Here is a 22,130-nt window from a genome sequence, read left to right as displayed (position 1 = left end):
ATTTCTTGAAAGCTTACTGTGTCAGAAATAATAGCAACTACTTTCCATATATTTTCTTATTTAATCTCTGTATTAGTCCATTTTCACACTGCTATAAAGAACTGCCTGAGACTGGGTAATTTATAAAGAAAAAAGGTTTAATTGACTCACAGCTGCACATGGCTAGGGAAGGCCTCAGGAAACTTACAATCACAGTGGAAGGGAAAGCAGACACACCTTACCAGGCAGCACGCCAAAGAGAGTAGGAGGAACTGTCAAACACTTATAAAACCATCAGATCTGTGAGAACTCACTCTCTACCATGAACATAGCACAGGGTAAACCACCGCTATGATCCAATCACCTCCCACCAGGTCCTTCCCTTGACACATGGGGATTTGGGGTATATTTCAAGATGAGATTCGGGTGTGGACACAGAGCCAAGCCATATCTATCTTCAGCCCTAAAAGAACTCAGATCTATTCACATTTGCCTAGAGACACAAGACTCATTTGAACCAGGCTGTTCTTAACTCCATGTGCAGCGCTCTCACAGCATGTTCACAGAAAACACTCAAACTACTCTGTGGTGCTCATTCCCAGATGGGTGCCAAACAACAAATTCACTTATGTGTGAAACCAAAGAACTGTTGTAAGCTTCACTAACTACAACCCTTTAGAGGAATGCCAAGCCAATGTGGATCTACTTGAAACTAGTGATGTAAGATGATCCCACTGTAATATGCCAGGCTCTGTAAAATACCCCAGAAGCTGCAAAATGTGCTTGTGAGGATTCCTGGTGGTGAGAATGTTTGACAAAGTATGAGATGACTCATCACGAAACAACTGTTGTAACTGTGTTGGACCTTCTCATGTGACATTTTATAATAGTAAACTGAGCTTTTCTAGAACAGGACAAGAGTCTAGGATAAAAGGCAGCTGCACATGCCCTATTTTCTGTTCCCAAGTAAGTTATGTGTCCTCTCTGACTTCTCTTCCAGAAAGTTTCCTCACCAGAGCAGCTGGGACAGTGTTCCCAGGATGCCCGGTTTGAATTACGCCCTATAGGCTTTTCTTCAATTTCAAAACTGAGCTCTGGACAACTCCGAGATGTCAAAATCCCTGCATAATTACAGAATACTGTCAGCCTTTTTCCCGTGCCTGTTCAAAAATGGTTTTCTAAAGCACATGTCTTTCTCCAAATGTGCAGACTCTCCTGAGCTTCTCTGCAAGCAAAACCCACAGTGAACTTAGATGCTCCGACCTGGAGGATGAAGAATCACCAGAGTGAAGAGGATGGTGCAGAGGGTTTTAAAAATTTTCTGGAGAACTCAGATCTGTCAAGGCCAGGAATGCCAGAGACCACACTTTGAACACAACAAATCATTTGCCTAGATTTATGACATTTCACATTTTCTAAGATGAAATAAAGATGGCTGATTTTTTGGGCTCTTCTATGAGGACTCAGATCCTTGGGACTTGCCTAACTAAATACCCCAAATAATTCTGGCTCTAATGCCCAGATCAAGACATTCCAATAGGAACATCACAAAGCGGTTTAATCCTTCCTTTGAAAATCGGCAATAGTACCATGTATCTGACTCAACCCCAAATTTCCCTTTTATGTCTCCTGTACTTAGTGTCTGGCTTAAAATGGAACAGAATACATAAGGCAGGAATAATACTTAGCTTGTGTAAGCAGATAATGACTATGAACTGGGGCCTCTGTACTCTGTCTAGATATTGTGGTGCAGAGAGGGGTTCAGAATCTTGACCCATTGCGCTTTGGAAGCACTTTTTAGATAATAAGAGACATTGCTATACTGTTACCACTGCACGGTAGCTAGAGGTTACATCAGCAGGCTCTGGCTGGAAAACTAGGGGGCTGCCAAATGACATAAATCTTATAAATGTTTTTGAATGACTTTTGAAAAATGTGCTCATGAAGTAAAAACATTCAGCTACATAATCAGAATGAAATTTTATATATATATATATATATATTTTTTTTTAATAGTAGGAAGTTTCCTCTAGGAATACATCTCTAGACAACCAGGTTTTCCTAGTAGTAAATTATGTAACAGAAATATGTTAGCTTTATTAGAAGGAAAAAAAGAGAAAAAAAGGCATGGCATATTCTTTGGGAAATGTAGAAATACATAAAATGATGACAAAGAGAATTAAAATTACCCATAACTATATCACCCACAGATTACACTGTTAACATATTGGGGAATACCATTTTAATCAATGTGCACACATGGACAAAGATACCACCCCTATAACACTGGAATCACTATACTGTTTTTAGCATCATGCAGTCAGCATGTTTAAGTAGCTGAAATTTTTACACCTAGGATCACTTGGTGGTCTTAGCCAAGTAATAAGCTTGAGGTCTGAGCAGCCGTGCAGAGGGTCATGGAATAATGAATGGCAATGTGCAAAGCCAGAAGCCTGAGGAAGTTACTCACTCAGGCAAGGATGGCATGGTGTGGTTAAAGCCCTGATTCAGGGGTGGTGACCACCCATATGGATGAAGTGGGACATTAGTGTTGCCAGGGCCTAGAGCAAGCGACTAGGAGATTGAAAATCCAAACTGAAGGCTGTTTCATGAATCCAGCCTCTGGGATGTTTGCTGAATGCTCAGTAATGAGCCAGGTAACTCTCTACTTATCAAGTCAGACTAAAGTTCTTAGCAAACATCTTTTCTTTGAGACCCTAAAAAACAGCAATACTCTTGGATTAGTTTTGAGGGGAGAGAAAAGTGGAGTCTTAGAAAGTGTTGCTAACCAATGCAACTTGAACTTCAGACATTAGGTGTCTAGCTAAAGACAACCTATATTGCCTGCCTTGTTTCCTTCAACAACAAAAAGCAAGAAGAAATGAAGTGACTCAATTATCTTGCTAGAGTCGAAGAGAGTAAAGCTGAATGGAGTAAGGAAAAACACATGAGAAAGCCTCATATCTCCATGGCTCACTGAAATCAGCTTCTGCTCCTTTGTGTGGAAGGAGAAAACAGTTGAGGTGTCTATGTCAGAACTAAGCAGGCTTAGAAACTGATACCTGCCTCAACATAACACTGCCTATTAACTCTTTGTGCTACCACTAAAGGCTCCAAACAGCCTTTTCTCCAGATGAAAAAGTAGGTCCAATTCTGTCGTGAATTCAGACAAGTGAGTATCTTGCAAAAATTTTTATCAACAGCCATCTTCTCTACCATCTGATGGCTGACATCATCCTACAATATTTATGAAGTGTTATTACACTCTGGGTACTTTAATGCTTCCATAAGTCTTTCAATGTATATGAAATTACAGATCATTGAAATCTGTCTAATGAGGACACAGTCCTCACGTTTTGGAGTTAAATCTCACAAAAGTAATAATCATGAATTTTCCTTATTAAGTTTCAGTCTTTGTATGTAAATTGAAGTATTAAGACAATGAGATACAGATCAAAGTTTTAATTTTCATCCCTTGACTCAGATTTAATTTAAAAGTCTTAAATTATGCAGAGAATTGCATCTCTTTATTCTTACAGCTGTTTAAAACAGATTTAATTATCTTCCTTAACATGCAGACACTACTTCTGCCTACCAGTTTTCTCAAACAAATGCCTCCCAAATCAGTTTTGTTGAGTTCTTCAGACTGATTAGGCCCTTTGCCATCTATCCTGTGCCTTCAGGTTCTTGCATTGGATTTCTCTGGGAAGCTGAGTTATCGTGTTGAAAGTCTATAGGCTCATTAGGTGCTCATTAGTGGTCCAGAGGACATCCATCTTGAGTGAGTCTCCAAGCACAGAGATGTCACCTCTCACTGCATGCTTGGATGTCAGTGCAAAACACCTTCGATCAGCTTCCTAAAAGTCAGGCATAGTTTGAAAATGTTCGGCATCTTAGACTCAAGTTTATGGACTCCTCTACTCCTCTTCCAGTTGGTTCTTGGATTGTTCTTTATTTTTAAGGCAATAATGATTCCTAATGCACTGTGTGTGTGCTTGTGTATGTGTGCACACACCTGTATTCTTCGTGCATCTGCCACAATGAGTCTGGGATGGAAGTGACTGCTCCTTTGGTTGTGCTGCTAATGAAGGTTCTGCCATGAGGATACACTTGGAGAGAACCCTAAACGCAGCAGGAAATGAGGCAGGGGTGGTGCTGGTGACATTGAAATTTTTCATCGACCTCAACATAGTTATGTAGCTCTCTGAGTAACACATCAGGTGAACCAATCTGTGGGATTTTGGAGGAGTTGTGTTATGGAGGCATTTCTGTCATCGAGGTTTTGAGGGTGACCTCATATGCTATTTGCAGGAAAGAATTCCATTTCTTCCACATTTCAAATCTGTAATATTATGGGCTTGAGTACACACTACTGTATATGAAGTTGCAAACTAGTATCAGTGTACCTAACCTTTGATTATTTTCTGTCAATAAGAAGTTCTCTTCTTTGCTCTGGTTTTAGCAATGTTTTCATTGATATTCTTATGCTAGAATTAGGACATGTACTAGGAAACGATTAAGGAAGAGATTTAGATTTCAGATGAAGACTTTACCATGTTTTGATTGTTTTTCAAATGTTAAGAGTCTTTTCCTTTTAAGTTTGAGTTTTATCTCTATGCTTCTTGGAGAAGCCTATGCAAATTCACATACATTTACTGAGTTTCTATCAATCTGTCAGGCACATTGTGCAGAGATGTCAGAATGCAATCAGAAGTGACATGAATTTTACCTTAAAGATATGTATAGTTTACTGGGGAATGCCAGAAATAGTATTACAATAATAATGCAATAAATTATTGCATTATAATTTCTTATATTCAAATAATTTATTATTAATCTTTTTGTTTCCAATTGCTATAAGATACTAGGCACTTTCTACTTCATGTCATTAGGTTTTTATTTAAAACTCAATATAACAGAGGTCCTAATTAACCCAAAACATATATTCCTGCAAACTAAAGTCCACTAATAAATGAAAAGCACATGACATAAAATTGGCACTTAGTAAAATATTTGTCAAAGAACAAATAAATAAACACAAATATCTAACTATTTGCTGAGACAGTAGATTCCTCAGGTCTCTAGTACTTTAGATGAAATGCAGAGGAGATGGAGATTACATGGAAGGGTTTGTATGCAAATAAATGGGACAAAGAAAAGAGGCTTAGATCAGTCCCTAACCCAACCTCGACCCATAAAAGGGAGACAAGACTGCAGGAGAAAGTTGAACCATGAGTTAACATGGATAGAGGCACAAGCTTTGGTACTCGAATGACAAAAATATTGTAACAAGTTGGGGAGGTAAAATCTTTTGCCCCAATCATACTGTAATGTCATATCAGAACCTAGCAGGGACCTCTTGGTTTTTTTGGTACCTGGAGGACTTGTTGTTTTACAGGCATCAGAAACAGGACTTTAATATCCCTGTTTTTATAAAGAAATGGTACCAGAAATGGGGCAAGATTCAGACACTATTTTCAAAGTAAATTTAGAAGCATCAAATTCAAATAAGAAATGTACTCATATAAATTTTGGGGAGAACAAAGACACCATGTATTCCACTAGGGGCACATGCCAGGGATTTTTTTTGTTTTAGATTTAATTTTAAAATATTATGGCCTAATTTATGCCCAAGCCTCTAGAGAAATACATGTATTCTAAATTCCTTGGGTGCTGCATTCATATCCTGTGCTTTTGCAGTATTCTTCAGAATAGATAAAACAGTGTCAGGCACACCAGACATTCAACAAAGGCATCATTTTCCAAAGACGGGAAGCCCAGAGAGGATTTAGCATCTGTCTTTTCTGAATGAAACGTTCTGCCACAAAGGGATCCCAAACCATTAATATTCTCAGAGAAGCCAGAAGGAACATTTTGGTACATTTATTGATTAGTGTCTAAGAATGTACAAGCCACAGGCCAAACTGGCTTGGTCTTTGATGATCTGGCCTTTTCTTTCTACTCCCTGATCTTTGTGACTACTTACAATCCCAGCCATGGGTTTCTACAAAGGCTTAGGAGTTATACAAAGTTCTTCCTTAGAAAATGGTTGCTTCACCATAGAGAAGCAACAGAAAGACAAGATACCACAGTTCCTGGATTAGACTGTAGGCTCTTATAGTTAGCAGTTGTATGATCTCAGGTAAGCTACTTGCCTGTCTGTACCGCAGCTGTGCCATCTTATAAAATGACAATAATGGTAACATCTACTTGCATAGAGCTGCTGTAAGATTTACATAAGATAATTCATGCAAACACTCACAAACTGGAACAGTGGTACTCAATAAATGTTGTATAACCACATTATTATCATTGTGACGAGTGTCAATTCTACCCAGCTTTTCAGAGATAATCTGTGTCTCTTCATTGTGCATTGCTAATCACATGCACCTTCTGTGCCTACATATGTAATCCAGAAGGTCACAGAGAAACTGAGGGTTTTTTCTGCGAGGAGGAGTCTGAATCATTAGCACAGCATCCCACAATCACATGCGAGATCTCCAAGGCCTCCTGATACAAAGAAGGTGATCTTGGCTCAGTGCTCTGCAGCAGGAGAAAAGAGCGTCAAGAAGCCAGATCTGACAGCTGGAAGCAGCAGATTTCATCCCTGCTACTGAAGCTTTGCCCACTCAAGTGGAATGAACTGACTTGTTATCTTTTCTCCTTTCTTGTGCCCAGAAGGCATGAATTCACACATCTTGGAACCAGATTCCCCAATCTGTTCCCACATCACTCAACCTAGTTTGAGATGCCTGGTGATGATCTTCGTTACATGGAAAGCAGAGTTGAACAGATGAGAGCCAGGCCTCTGTCTCTGAAGTGTGTTCTCTATCATCTGCACAAAAGTTGGAGCTGACCAGAAGTGAAAGTTCTTGTTTCAGATCTTCCTATACTATGTTCCTAGAAATGGAAAAACTTTCCGAACTCTGCCTTAGTATAAACATCTGCTGCTTCAAAAGATGATTCTCCTCTGGGTATCATGATCAGGTCCCTCATGTCTCTGGGAAGAGAACCTTCACATTCACCAGGCAGGTAAACACAGGTTGGAAGATTGGCCCTAAGAGTACCAGAAACGTTTTTCTTAATTTTCCATTTTTGCCCAAAGGCCTAAATATAAAGTACTATATTTTATATGGATTTCCAAAATGATTTTTAAGTAAGCTTTCTATTGAGTAAAATATACATTAAAAACATACAAATCACTAAACATACAATTTCTCACGCCTGTAACTCCCAGCATCTTGGGAGGCCGAGGTGGGCAGATCACTTGAAGTCAGGAGTTCAACACCAGCCTGACCAACATGGTGAAACCCCATCTCTACTAAAAATACAAAAATTAGCTGGTGTGGTGGTGGGCACCTGTAATCCCAGTTACTCGGGAGGCTGAGGCGAGAGAATCCCTTGAACCTGGGAGGCAGATGTTGCAGTAAGCCAAGATAATGCCACTTGCACTCTAGCCTGGTGACAAAGGTAGACTCCATCTCAAAAAATAATAATAAAATAAAATAAATTGGCCGGGCGCGGTGGCTCAAGCCTGTAATCCCAGCACTTTGGGAGGCCGAGGCGGGTGGATCACGAGGACAAGAGATCGAGACCATCCTGGTCAACATGGTGAAACCCCGTCTCTACTAATACAAAAAATTAGCTGGGCACGGTGGTGCGTGCCTGTAATCCCAGCTACTCAGGAAGCTGAGGTAGGAGAATTGCCTGAACCCAGGAGGCAGAGGTTGCGGTGAGCCGAGATCGCGCCATTGCACTCCAGCCTGGGTATCAAGAGCGAAACTCCGCCTCAAAAAAAAAAAAATAAATAAATAAATAAAATAAATAAATTTAGTATAATTATAAAGAAATTTATTAGTATAATTCCTTTTTACTTAATGGGTTTTGTTTGCCGCTTTAAAAAAGTCTTGCTTTTTAAAAATTTTATTATTATTTTTTTCTATTTGTCTCAACTGTAGTATGTTCTTTTTTTCTCGTTTACCTGCCTTACTTTGGATTAATGAAACCCTTTTAAAGTTACTGCAATTACCTGTCAGCAGCTTGATGATAAGATTCTCTCACTACTCTTTCAGTTGTTACTCTAGATGCTGAAGCACACATTCTGGATATGTTGGAGTCTAACGTAAGTTAGAACTTTTTTTTTTTTTTGACACGGAGTCTCACTCTGTCGCCCAGGCTGGAGTGCAGACACTGCGTGGGGTTGGAGCCCCACAGCCTGCCCCTGCATGCTTCCCTAGAGGTTTGAGCAGTGGGGCGCTGAAGAAGCGAGCCACACCCCCACCACATGCCTGCGAGGGGGACAAGGGAACATTTCCCGTGTTGATATCTCCATTAATGTCTATCTAACAAACCATTTGTGTTTTCTGCAGCACTTCAAAGATGTCATTCCGTTTTCTTCTGGGCTTTTTAAACACTTTTTGATTTTAGACTTCAGTAGTTCGAATGTTAATAGCTAAGTGATTTTTCTTTGCATATATTCTTCTTGAGTTTGCTGATTCCGTTAAATCTATGAGTTAATATGATGACATCTTTCATCAGGCTTAGAAAATTCTCAGCCTTCATCTTTTCAAAAGTGATTCTGGTTCCTTTTCTCTCTCTTCTCCTTCTGGGGCTACAATTGCAGCTGTGGTAGACCTTTTTACCATTTTCCATTTGTCTCATTATTTTTCTCCATATTCTATTTCTTTCTTTTATGCTCTAGATAATATATTTCCTGCTGTCCTTTCTTTCATTTAACCTCTATTCACATGTGTTCAATCTGCTGTAAACCTAAGTTTCTAATATCAGCCATTATATCTTTATTTTTACAACTGCTATTTTGTATTTCTTATTGATTACTGCTCTGGGGTTCAGTTTTCCACATTTTCTTACATTCATGAACATATTAATAATTATTATTTTACAGGATATCTTAAATAAACACTGTTTCATCCAACTGCTGTTCTTTTCTGGTTCGTTTTCCCCCTTGGTCTTGTTTCTTGACATACCTGGATTTTTTTAAATGTCCAGCATTTTACATGAAAAATAATAGGTAAAGCTCTGGTTTATGTGATTTTCCACTAAAGAGGGTTTACTTTGGTTTCTAACAATCATTTCAGAATTGAAGAGAATCACTTTAAGCGACTCAGAGACTGAAGTGATTTCAGATTGTATTAGAACAAGTGCACAGGGCCTGTTCTAATTCAGGTTTGCCTTTACTCCTACAATAGAGATTTCCAGAAATACCACAAACCAAGTCTTAAAGATTGTTCACCAGGGCCCTCTTCCTTGATAGGTCTTGAATTCAAATTTTTATCTCCCCAAAGGGTAATACTTCTAAAAACTCATTTCCTGTTTTACTTAAGTATCATGAAATACCTCAGGGAGGAAAAAGGTCCTGGATATGTGCTGCTTCCCTGTGCTTTCCTTCTCTCTGGGATATGACCTCATCAGTCCCAGTTTTGGAATATCCCCAAAGTCCATTTTTTATCTCCCAAGCCTTGTGAATCTATTAACACCTGTTTAGCCCACACTTTCTACTTGGCCTTGTACTGGAAATCTGAAATCCGAACCTCTTCTATAGCGTGTCATATGAATTGGTAAAGTTCTTGAAAGGAAAATACAGCATAAAATGTTGGACTCACCGCAGTGATTTTCCCATCTCTTAAGAAAAGAATTTTAGTATCTCAATCCTCTTCCTAGTTCTCTCAGCTCCTAGTTCTCCTTTTCCTCCTCATTTTTCTTCTTCCCTCTCTCTTTCTGTCTCACTTGCTCTAAATATATACGCAAATATTTGGTTTACTGCACGCTAATCTCTCATAGCCTCAAACAGAAATCCCCGAAGAGTTTATTTACGTGAAATGTGAGCAACTCCAATTTGCTTAAATTGGCCTGTATCTTTCTAGTTTCAACTGAAGACTTTTTGGGCACCTTAGTATTTAGAATACTATTGGATATAATTGAAGGCACTCATTAAGGAGATAATCAGGAAAGGCATATTGGGTTATAGCAGTGATTCTGTAAATGGCCCTTGGACCAGGGACATGCACGTCATTTGAGCTGGAATTTCAAATTCATTATTTCAGTTATTTTTCTTACGAGAACTAAAATACTAAAAATTTTCATCAAACCTGACAAAGCAATTATAACTGCTTCATCTTTCCACCTTCATGTCGCACTCTAGAGCCTCCAACTTCTCTATGCCGCTAGCCTTCATTGTTTTTGTTTTTCTTGATGCACAATGCACAAGCTGTGAACTTGTTATAAATGTATATTCTTGGGGCCTACTCCAACCTACTGAACCAGAATCTTTAAGGATGTGGCAAAGGAAACTCTGTTTCCACATGCTCTCCAGGTGATTTTCTTATACATGGTAAAAGCTGAGGGTCACTGAACTATCAGCAGAGGAAGCTGAAGTCAATGTTATATATTTTAATCCTGGTGTCATTAGCCTTTTAAAATCCCTTCATACTTACAGGGCTTTACACAATGGTAACCATATATTAAGCACCCACAAAATGTGATTGAGGATAAGACTGCTTGGTTTAATAATTGAGATGTAAGTATTTATCCTTCAGAGACCATCTTCCTCATTTACAAGATGACAGAATTCCTGTGTATATTCTAAAATATGTAAGATAAATTTCATCTTATTCACTATCTAAATAGACATTTCAGACAATCATAATCTGGCAAATAATAATTTGTTTTTAATGATATGCCTGAGGCACTATAAAATACAAACTCTTAACTGCCAAAGAAATTACATTCAATTATGTTTAGATTGGCCTCAGTGCTATATGAATGACCATCATGTTGCCCTTGGAAAAGAAAACCCTGCAGGCTGAGAGAGGATGAAAGTATTAGCATCTCTTAGGTTAGCTGAATATGCTTATGTCTTAAATTATTTCAGGAATATTATTTATGTATTCTGAGAAAATGGATTTTGCTAAAAGTGCCAGTAAGGCAAGGTTAAATGCAACAGATCCTCCAAAAGTAAGAGATTAAGTATGAGTGAAGAACAACTTGTGGCGAAATGTCAGTAATTAAAGAAATAGATCAGGGAAGGTGAAGTGATAACAAAAACTAAGAAACCAGAAGTAAAATAAAGACATTTTTAAATAGCATCTAAAATTGAGAAAGTTGAAAAAGATACGTAAGCTAAACAGTGGTCCATTAAGAAAAATCACTGGCCCTAGAAAGTAGGGGGGAGATAGGAAGCAGTCCTACCTCTTCTAACTGCACCATGAGAGTAACGTTGTGTCCTTGTTCCGCTGTCAGCTTTCCATCAGCCGTGACTATCCGCAGCCCCCGCGGGGCTTTCCCTGGGCACTTCTGGGGTTTGGCAGTGTACTGTTCCCTTACTCCATCAGTGCAATTATTGGAAACCACCTTCCTGTATCTAAATGGAAAAAAGCTCAAGTCATAAACCAGCTCATTATAATGTGAATCATTCCCACATTTTTAAATTAGACAAAGTGCCTAGCCCTGAGGACCACGAGTAAGTATCTAACCATCTTTCATGCTACTATGAGGAGTAGCGTTAATTCATATAAAGTGCTCAACAGAGAGATAATCACGGTCACACATTGTATCTATTACTAGCATTTTCGTTGACTTTCATGCATCTATTAAATTAATGAATCACTTCATTTTGGAGTTGTGGGAAATACACAGAAATAGAAGACATAGCCCTTACTCTCACTAGGTTTATAAGATAGTTGGAGAGAAATAAATGGCTAATATAGGAGATAATTCAAAGGCCATATAATTAAGGACTAGAATGAATAATAAATATTGCAAAGGAATTTATAATTCAGAAAAAGAATAGGTTATGATGGATATATGACTCAACATTCATAGATCTCATAGAGACTGCTACAGTAATGGTATAGCACAGAAAACACTGGCTAAATTTGATATTTCTACTCAATATTTCATGAGAGATTATATGGGTTAAATGATCAAACCTCACATTAAAGAGATTTCAGCTTTTGCAGATTGATCTCTTTTGCTTATTTCTTCTTTTAGTTTTAACAGGAAAAAAATTATTCTGAAAATCAACCTATATAATTATTCAGATTCATAGTAAACTAAAATTTGCAATTTTAGGATGACAAAGCTTTAAGTTTTTTTTTTTTTTTTTTTTTTTTTGTGAAACAGAGTCTCGCTCTGTCGCCCAGGCTGGAGTGCAGTGGTGCAATCTTGGCTCACTGCAACCTCTGCCTCCCAGGTTCAAACAATTCTCCTGTCTCAGCCTCCTGGGTAGCTAGGATTACTGGTGCGTGCTGCCAAACCCAGCCAATTTTTTAAAATTATTTTTAGTAGAGACATGATTTCACCATGTTGGCCAGGCTGGTCTCGAACGTCTACTTTGTGATCCACCCGCCTCGGTCTCACAATGTGCTGGGATTACAGGCATGTACCACAATGCCCAGCCAACCTTTAAGATTTTTGAGGTTCAGTGTTATCTAGCCATTATCATTTTATACTGTTGGGTCTGGAGCAACCACTTTATATATGTATATATTTGATTTCCCACGTTTACTTGCCTAGAGTTAGTGGTACAATCCAAATGAGAAGCAATCAAAACTTACTTTCCACTCTTCTAGACCAGAGATCAGAAAAATGTTTGTATGAAGAGCCAGATAGAAATGTTTCAGTTTTGCAGGCTATGTAGACTTTGTCACAACTACTTAACTGCACTTATTGTATGAAAGTGAGCACAGACAACACATAAAAGAATGTATGCACCTGAAATCCAGAAAACCTTTATTTACAAAACTGACATAATTTTCCAATGCATTTAAGTCTAGCAAATGCCCTCTCCTCTGAAAGAAAGTCAAAAGAGACCCTGTCTAGAAAAGTGCTTTGAACACCATGGGTCACTACAATGTCAATTATTAATGCTTAACTCATTTCATATGTTAAATGTAAAAATTAAATGGGTTAATGTACCCTGAGTACTTAAAAGTATTCTAATACTTAGCAAGTGCTCACAAAATATTACTGATTATTTCTATTTAATATTATTACTATTTCTCTTCTCTGTTCAAAACATTCATGGACTTCATATGACCTTAGGATAAGTTGTAAATTCTGTAGTCCTGGGCAAAAAGCCATTTTTTTTTTTTTTTTTTGAAATATAGAGTTTCACTCGTTGCCCAGGCTGGAGTACAATGGTGCGATCTCAGCTCACCACAACCTCCACCTCCTGGGTTCAACTGATTCTCCTGCCTCAGCCTCCTGAGTAGCTGGGATTATAGGCATGAGCCACCACACCCGGCTAATTTTGTATTTTTAGTAGAGACAGGGTTTCTCCATGTTGGTCAGGCTGGTCTCAAACTCCCAACCTCAGGTGATCCACCTGCCTCGGCTTCCCAAAGTGCTGGGATTACAGGTATAAGCCAGCACGCCCAGCCTCCACTAGCTAATTTTATTCTATTATCCTGGACTCTTTCTTCCTTATAAGCCCATGTCCATTCCTTTTTAATCCTCTTGAGAGTACTTCTGTTTTTCTCTCTCTTTCTGCTTCAATGTCCCCCTGCATGCCCTATCAGCTGCCTAAAATTTACCCACCGTTTAAGGTACTTCCTACTTCCTGTCTTCTCTAACAAAGTTTCCCTGAATATTATAGTAAAATGGCAGGAATTTCATAGAAAGTGCTTACTATGTCCTAATTATTGTGCTAAGTTCTTTACATAAACTCATTTATCTTCAAAAATATCCATAATAAGGAAGATGCTGTAATGATTCCCAATAAACAGATGGAGGAATTGAGATTCCTAGGTGCCAACTAGTTTTCTCAAGATCAAACAGCCAGGACCCGAGACAATTTGTCTCTAGAACACACCTCCTCTTTAATAACTGCACTGTGCTGCGGCTTTAAATGGAATAAGATTATCCCTCCTCTAAATCCTTAAAGGACTCCTTATGATTTACTTGATAGGAATTCTTCATACCTTGTATGATTGTCTTCCTGGTGTGACTGTGTGAACTTCAAGCTCCTTGAGGGCCTCCTTGTGTTTCAGATATATAAGGTTGGTAATCAGAAAGTCCATACTGGTAACTAGACCAGTTTAAATGTGAAACTATCTGCATAGCAATTGGTTATTACATCCCCAATCCCTCCAAGTATCTCACTCACAAACCCAGCTGTGCTGATCCCTGTCCTTAGAGTACTCGCTTCTCACAATTTAGCAACCTATGGGTTAACACCTAAGCCCATGAGGGGGTCTCCAAAACTCTGCTCCAGAAATAAGATCACTGCCCATTATGGTTGATCATTGTTATGCCTAAGGAATTTGAACATCATCCCATCTGATTTTTTGTTTTATTGAGACAGTCTTGCTCTGTTACCCAGGCTTTACTTGGCTCACGGCAGCTTTATCTTGTCTTACTATAGCTTCCACCTTGTGGGTTCAAGCAATTCTCTTGCCTCAGCCACCTAAGTAGCTGGGATTAGAGGCATGTGCCACCACAAATAGCTAATTTTTGTATTTTTAGTAGATACGGCATTTCACCATGTTGGCCAGGCTGGTCTCAAACTCCTGGCTTCAAGTAATCCACCCACCTCAGCTTCCCAAAGTGCTGGGATTAAAGACATAGATACCACACCCAGTCTCATCTGATAATTTTTAAGAAATCCTTTGCTTATGAGTGTATGTATATTAAAAGAGAAAATAAAGGCAGGTGAGAGAAAGAAGGAAATAAAAAACAAAATGCAGGCACTGGAGAATGATAGCATCCTGGTACCAGCAATGGTAGCAAGAAAAATGACCAGTGATGCCACCCGGGTTAATTGCGGCATCTCAGTTTGTTTCACCATGCATCACAGACCACCTACAGGTTTCAGAGGGGAGGTTCTACACAAACTGAAGTCAGGTTATGACTTTTAATCACTCAGCATCCAAGCACATCTGTGACTCTCTCTTGGTGAGCAGCTAGAGAAGCATTGGCTCACCATCACCACTAGCATCATCCGCTAAAGAACATTCTTCTGTTCGTCACTGTTCTGATCAATCATTACCTTACACTTTCCTGAATCCTGCAATAACAAGAGTTCTGCTTAAATCCAAAGCACGAATCTATCCCCCAGGACTCTGCCACAGAGAAGACTGTTGGTAATTTTTTTAAATGCTCATTAAAAACCATTCTGAAACCATTTTATTTCCTGTATGAAAATGGCATCACATTAGCCTACCAGACCTGTCCCTGAAATTTAGAAGAAAATTGTGCCGTAATACAGAGTTCATTTACTCAAGTAAGCACACACCTGCTTTTTGCATTACAGAATGGTTCTATTTTCATCCCGGCAGCTGTCCCTGGGTCTGAGTTACATAAATGAATAATGCATTTAATATGTTATTAAATGGGGCTGCTACCTCCGTAATAACAAGGCAACTTATGATTATGTTGGACCTGCGCTCTGAATATTACTGGGATGCATTTAGTTGGTGAAGCATTTTTCAATCTGCCAAGAAGAAAAGTGCTTTGTAATGACAAGGGAGTCTTTGTACAATTACTGAAAAGGAAACATTCTGCAAATGTGCCTTTGATATTACTGATGGCTCATCAGTAGATAGGAGCTTATTACTCCACCCAATTTCAGCTACTCTCTTCCCTCCTATCTTGATATACCTGTGTCACGTTTTCCTTTTTGCCCCTGCCCTCTTTGATTTTGCTTCTGTGCTACCTGGAAGTCTTAAAAAAGATGAAGCCTATATTTTTCTTTGTGAAAGTAAAACTGGACGAGAAAGCATTAAAAGTCTTTGTAATCTGTGACTTTTCAATTTAGGTTTTTTTTTTTTTTTTTGACATTCTGTGGTGGTGATGGCCAAATACAGATGTTTATGAGTATTCAGTATATGTAGAGGTGACAGTATATTCTAGCTTACAAGATCTCATCCCTGTCTACACTTTAGTATCAGCTGGGGATCCTTTTAAAATAGATGAATATCCAGGCTCTGTTACCAGAAATGTTAATTTAATTGAGAATCATGAGGATCAGTTTGCTTTTGTTTTTAAGTTCCCTGATGATGCTAGTTTGCAGCCAAGGTTAAAGACTACTGACGTTTAAAAAGTCAAAAAACAATAGATGTTGATGTGGATGTGGTGAAAATGGAACGCTTATATATGGCTAGTAGGAATGTAAATTAGTACAAAGTAGCACAATGTCTGTGGAAAACAATGGAGATTTATTGAAGAACTAAAATTAGCTCTACTATTCAATCTAACAATCCCACTACTGGGTATCTACCAAAAGGAAAAGAAGTCATATCAAAAAGATACCTGCACAATTCACAATTACAAAGATATGGAACCAATTTAAGCGCCCATCAGTTGATGAGAAGATAAAGAAAATGTGGTAAAGATACCCTGTGGAATACTATTCAGTCATAAAAAAGAATGAAATAATGTATTTTGCAGCAACTTGGATGGAGCTGGAGGCCATGATTCTATGTGAAGTAACTCAGGGATAGAAAATCAAATGCCACATTTTCTTACCTGTAAGTGGGAGCTAAGCTATGGGTACACAAAGACATAGACAGTAGAATAATGAACTTTGGAGACTCACAAAGGGTGAGGGAAGAAGGAGGATGAGAGATTTTTAAAAACTACATATTGGGTCCAATGTATGCTACTTGGGTGACAGATGCACTAACATCTCACCTTCATTACTACACAATCTATCCATGTAACCCAAACCACTGGTACTCCAAAAGCTTTTGAAATTATACACACACACAACATATATATATATACGTTATATACCTCAAAAACGTATAACATTTTGTGTGTGTGTGTGTGTGTATTTTTTTCAAGAAAATAAATGAACACCACTGACTTGAAGGTTAAAACTAGTGTTGTGGAACCAAATTGCCTGAGTTTAAATTCATGCTCTTACTCTATGAATTCGGGCAATTTTACCCTTCTGCTCTCAAATCTTTGCCTATAAATTCGGGATAATTGTGGAATTTTTTCCTAAAGTTTTTGGGAAGAGCAAATGAGACAATGCATTGAAAAAGGCTTACCACAGAGTTTGGCACATTTAGAACTCAGTAAATATTAAAATATCAAAAGTTATGAAAAAGTATTTACATATCAAATACTAACTTGCTGTTATATTTCAAGTTCCTCCCAAAATAAAAGTGACCTTCTTATTGCCAAGATCATCTTAAGATCAAATCCAATTATGTCAATTCCTTTCTTAAAATCATTCAAAATTTCCCATGGGTTTATTCTGAAGCGTAAAGTTCAGGTTTAAAGTCGAGATCCACAACCTGACCTCGATGCATTTTTCTAGCATCAGCTCATCCCATGGCCTGACATGCTCCCTGAGACAGGCCATTCTGTCTACTAAGTGCCTTCTTTCACTTGTGCTGTTCATTCTGCCTGGGATGCTGTTTCCTATCGTCAAACTTCTACTCATTCTTTAAAAAAATCAGCTTCAAAATCATGCTTTTTGTGAAACTGCCTCTTCCCTTTTGTCACAGTAGTTATCACATGTAAACAAGGTGAAACTGGGACTCTCGGTCTTCTTGTACCCCAGGGGTGTTACTGTCATTAAGCGACAGTGTTCCTATTTGCACTCACAAAAAGAAAAACACAAATAGTTTAATTTCTTGGCTTGTGCTATGTGCATTTGCTGTCAAGGGAAAATACTACCTTGTTACAATGATACTGGACTTAATGAAGCAGGAAATGAAGGAATACTTGGGGATGGAGAAGGGGGCTAGTTCTGGGTAGAGTGTGTGGCTAAGACCTAAAAATCTTCCAAATCTACCACCTTAGCAATGTAGGTGTGCAATGACAAAACAGCTATATGTGTATGTTCATGTGCGGTTTTTGTTGTTGTTTTTTTTTGAAATAGAGTCTCGTCCTGTCGCCTAGGCTGGAGTGCGATGGTACGATCTTGGCTCACTGCAACCTCCATCTCCCGGGTTCAAGCGATTCTCCTGCCTCAGCCTCCTGAGTAGCTGGGAATACAGGCATGTGCCGCCACACCCAGTTAATTTTTTGTATCTTTTTAGTAGAGACAGGATTTCACCATACTGGTCAGGCTGGTCTCAAACTCCTGACTTCATGATCCGCCCGCCCTGGCCTTCCAAAGTGCTGGGACTACAGGTGTGAGCCACTGCACCCGGCCCATGTGTGTAAGCTAAAAGGGCTATGTAACTATAGATCTCCAACATGAAGATACAGGGCTACGATGGCATGGCTTAACAATTAGGGTAGAGAGAGATTCTTCTATCCCTCCATCCAGAGAAACTGCTTCTGAAAAAGTAGTCGTGGTGATGGCCTAGATTTCCTAATCTCCAGTGAATAGAGATTATACCAGACTTGAGGCTGACTGACCTCATTGGTGGCTGTACATTACCCATTGTGACTCTTCATCAGTAGACACAGGCAGCCCAGAAATGACCATTATTCTTTAACTGGGATCCTATGTGACAAGGTATGCTCAGGGGTGGCAGTGTTTCCACATATCAACAATAATCTCTACGTAGCAACCATGCCATCAGCAATCAGGAAGAAGAGAGCTCCATGGCTGGCTAAACAGGTTTTCAAGGCAACAGCTCTTCGGACTATTTCCCTCCACTGAGTAAAGAGAACTAGGGATTCGGGGACACGGATAAGACAGAAGACTCGGTAGAAAGAAGAAAGCTTCTCTTGCATTAAACAGGATGCAAGCACACGTCATTGAATTTGAATAGTATTAGGAATGTAACTTCATTTTGGACATGAGCTTAATGAAATAGGACATATGGCCACACACACTTCACTAAATCACTTAATATCAAGAATCATATTGATTGAGAATGGCTCACAGAATCCACTATCTGGGCGCACCAGTTGAACAACTAAGTTATATGAATTAGTTTTCTATCTTTTGAGCAACTGCAGTCCAAGGAATTCTAATACTGAATCCTTTCAACTGGTCATGGAAATGTCAAAGCTTGAAGGGGTCCCCAGGATCATCCAATATTATCCCTTTGTTTTTCACATAAGGAAAAGGAAACAGTTTAGAGAGTTGCACATCACGCAGGGGATGACTGGCAGGTCCGCGACTCTGGACTAAGTTTGGTGTTCTCTTGCCACTGTGCCATAACACCTGGATAAGAATTGTGAATGCCAGTGCCACTGAAGTGGGCAAGAATCACCATGTGAGAACGCAGGTCTCCACGTACATACACTGATATTCACCTTTCTCTTCATTTCCCAACCCCAATGTCATCCATGAAACGATGGAAAACCTCATTTAAGAAAGGTGCACTGAAGAGTCAACTCTGTAGCAACAAAAAATTATTGAGTGTCTGCTGTGAGGCTGTATGGTTCTTGGCTATGAAAACAGCTACACAGGCCCCTGCAGCGAAGAGTCTGTAAATAATGCAAGTGATTTCCTTTCTGTCGACTTTAAACACATGCACCACTTTTAGTGCCAACTATTCTCCTTGATGCACACTGGAAAATATCCTTGAAAGGAGATCAGACCAAACATCAAAACCCCCACAAGGCACCCAAAGCAGAATCACCTGGAAAAGACCAAAGCCCTCAAAGACGCTGGGAATTGCAAATCCAGGTAATGGCAGGTTAGCAGAATGTTTTACGGCTTATGTAGAGAGGAAGTTTTCAAATTTTATTTTTAATTGATATTCACTATACATATTTATAAGGTACAGTGTGATGTTTTGATATATATATATATAAATTGTGTAATGATTAAATTCATCACATCCATCACCTCACACATTTATCCTTTCTTTCTGGTGAGAATACTCAAATTTCCTCTCTTCTAGCTATTTTGAAATATATCAAATAATATTATTAACTATAGTCACTCTACTATGAAATAAAATACCAAAACTTATTTATAAAAAGCATCTTTTAAAACATTCCAAATGTATGTTGATAGTATAAATATAACTATTTTGCTAGAATTTATGTGTGTATTTTTTCTTGGACCCACTATATATCTGTATATAGATACTGAACTTAATCTTTTTAGAAATGTATTTATTGTATAAATTTACCCATTGAAATTGCTTGAACCTGGGAGGCAGAGGTTACAGTGAGCCAAGATCCCGCCACTGCACTCCAGCCTGGGCAACAGTGTAAGACTCCGTCTCAAAAAAAAAAAAAAAAATCCCTATTGCATATTGAGAAACTAACACTGAAGAGCAGTAACAACTGTCTTTGTACATTCCTCCATGAGGAATTAATGCCCCTATAAAGAAACTCTACAGAAAGAAATTTCTATACATAATTTTTAAAGCATATCTAGAAATATCTCTAGCTTAATAGCAAGAAGAAATACTTCCCTTGAGAAGACTATCTTGGTTTCTTAGAATAAACCAATATCCACTTTATTTTATATTTACAGACTCTTTAACCATTGGTGAAACAAGCAATGCCCTAGTTAATTTAGCAACCTAAATTTTTCAGTATGTTCCCTGGTTCCAAAACAGTATAAATGAGATTTAACCACATATAAGTATAACTAAACGAGCTTGTGCTTGTGGATGTGCCTACTGAGATATTTATAGACACCAAAAGAAAAACAAAGAGGAACAAATTTGGGGTTATTTCAGCACTAACATGAAACAAAATACAATGAATACTGATTTCATTTTATTTGAGCAAAAGGAACTCATTCAGTAATCAGCTAAACACATTAGCTGGCCTGAGTGGCATAAAGGGACAGACATGTTTTGGTGTACAATGCTTTCATCACTTTCTAATTATGTCGCTTTATGAGCCCATGTAGGTTATTACTTTTGTTTTATAAATGAGAAAACAAAGACTTACATTAAATATGCCCCAGATATTAGTAGTGCAGTGACAATTAAGCATCAAATATATGTCTGGACTGTGGATTCATAACAAAAACAAGTTTTCTTTCCCTCCTTTCTCTTTACTCTAGAGGAGCCTTCGGACAATAACTATTGGAGATGGCACACGTTTTATAAGGTGATGACTATGTGCTAGGCATTGTGCTACACGCTTTATATACCGTGTCACATTTAATCATATTCTGAAGGCAAACAGCAAAATCTTATAGGTTAAGAAACTAATGTTGAAAGAAACAAAGTCCCTTGCTAAACATAACAGTAAATTGCAGAGGTTAGACTGAATATCCTTAATTGTTTCACTCCAATCACTCTCTTCTTCACCAAACAAAACATCCCCAATTCTATTTCACTCAGTCCATAACAGGCTGAGGCACCAGTACCAGTCTCCTTGCTTTCCGCCTTCATGTAAAATGCCATGTAGAAGCTGTGAGGGTGGAGGGTGAAGGGAGGCAGGGAGCCAACCGTGGAGAACACAGCAGGCCCTACTGTTCTACCGTGTGAATATGAGAAACCCTGATGCCACTGGACCAAGGAGCCAGAGTGGTGGTTACAGCCACCTGGAGGGACATCCTGCACCTAGTTCACTTCTTATTCCATCCATCCTTTCTAAATCCTAGTCAACAACTCAAACAAAAATTGTGCAACCATTCACTTCTACATAGTGAAGCTGATAAATATTTTGGCATCTCATCAAAATAGCATTTCTATTGGGCACAATAATAACGGATGCCAGGATTTCTCCATCATGGAGAAGCAGGTAAACCTGAGAACACTGCTATATGCACAGGGTAATAAGCTGACAGTGAAAGTAACCATAGACATACCTCATAAAGTGAGGTATTTAAGAACATTTTTTAAAAAAGGAAAGTTTTCCTGCACGCTTCCAAGGAAACTCTCAGAAAGGTAATGCTGGGAGGTTTAGTTGTTCACCCCACTCAATTCACTTTCCCACTGCATGCCTGTACCATGTGCTATGCTGTAAGAAAAGGGTGAGACAAGTCAGGTGCCCAGGGAGCAACATTTATGAAGGCGCTTATAAATGACCAACCCTACAATTGCAATTCCTTTGTGCTTCATCCCAGCCCTGAGGCTAATACAGATTCTGCACTAACTGAGCATGAGGTGACCATGGATGGCTTATATTTGGCATTGGAGACAGGGTTCACAGTGGCTGCTTAACTCTAACAGCAGGCAGACATTGGCATCCGGGCTTGTCCTTGAGAAAGCTACCATTGTGACCCTTCCCCAGGGTCATCTCTTGTTCTTTTTGCATGAAATGACCTTCCTCACCTTATTAATTTGGCTAAATCCTACTTCTCC

The 22,130-nt window shown here is 38.8% G+C and overlaps 1 protein-coding gene across 5 annotated transcripts in view; it reads right to left on the bottom strand.

Moving 5' to 3' along the window:
- The window catches only part of SORCS1 (sortilin related VPS10 domain containing receptor 1), a 591,753-nt gene that overhangs the window by 66,603 nt on the left and 503,020 nt on the right, over window positions 1-22,130 (bottom strand). For all 5 annotated transcript variants that reach the window (XM_012450170.3, XM_012450169.3, XM_012450171.3 and 2 more), the window contains exon 18: window positions 11,188-11,359. In XM_012450170.3, coding sequence (XP_012305593.2) covers window positions 11,188-11,359 — 172 coding nt within the window. The remainder of the gene's footprint in view (window positions 1-11,187; window positions 11,360-22,130) is intronic.

The sequence above is a fragment of the Aotus nancymaae genome, unplaced genomic scaffold (assembly GCF_030222135.1).
Source record: "Aotus nancymaae isolate 86718 unplaced genomic scaffold, 86718_ANA_hifiasm-v0.15.2.pri h1tg000010l, whole genome shotgun sequence".
Lineage (NCBI taxonomy): Eukaryota > Metazoa > Chordata > Mammalia > Primates > Aotidae > Aotus > Aotus nancymaae.
The sequence above is the reverse complement of the archived record's forward strand: the minus strand, read 5'-3'. Positions and strand labels throughout refer to the sequence as shown.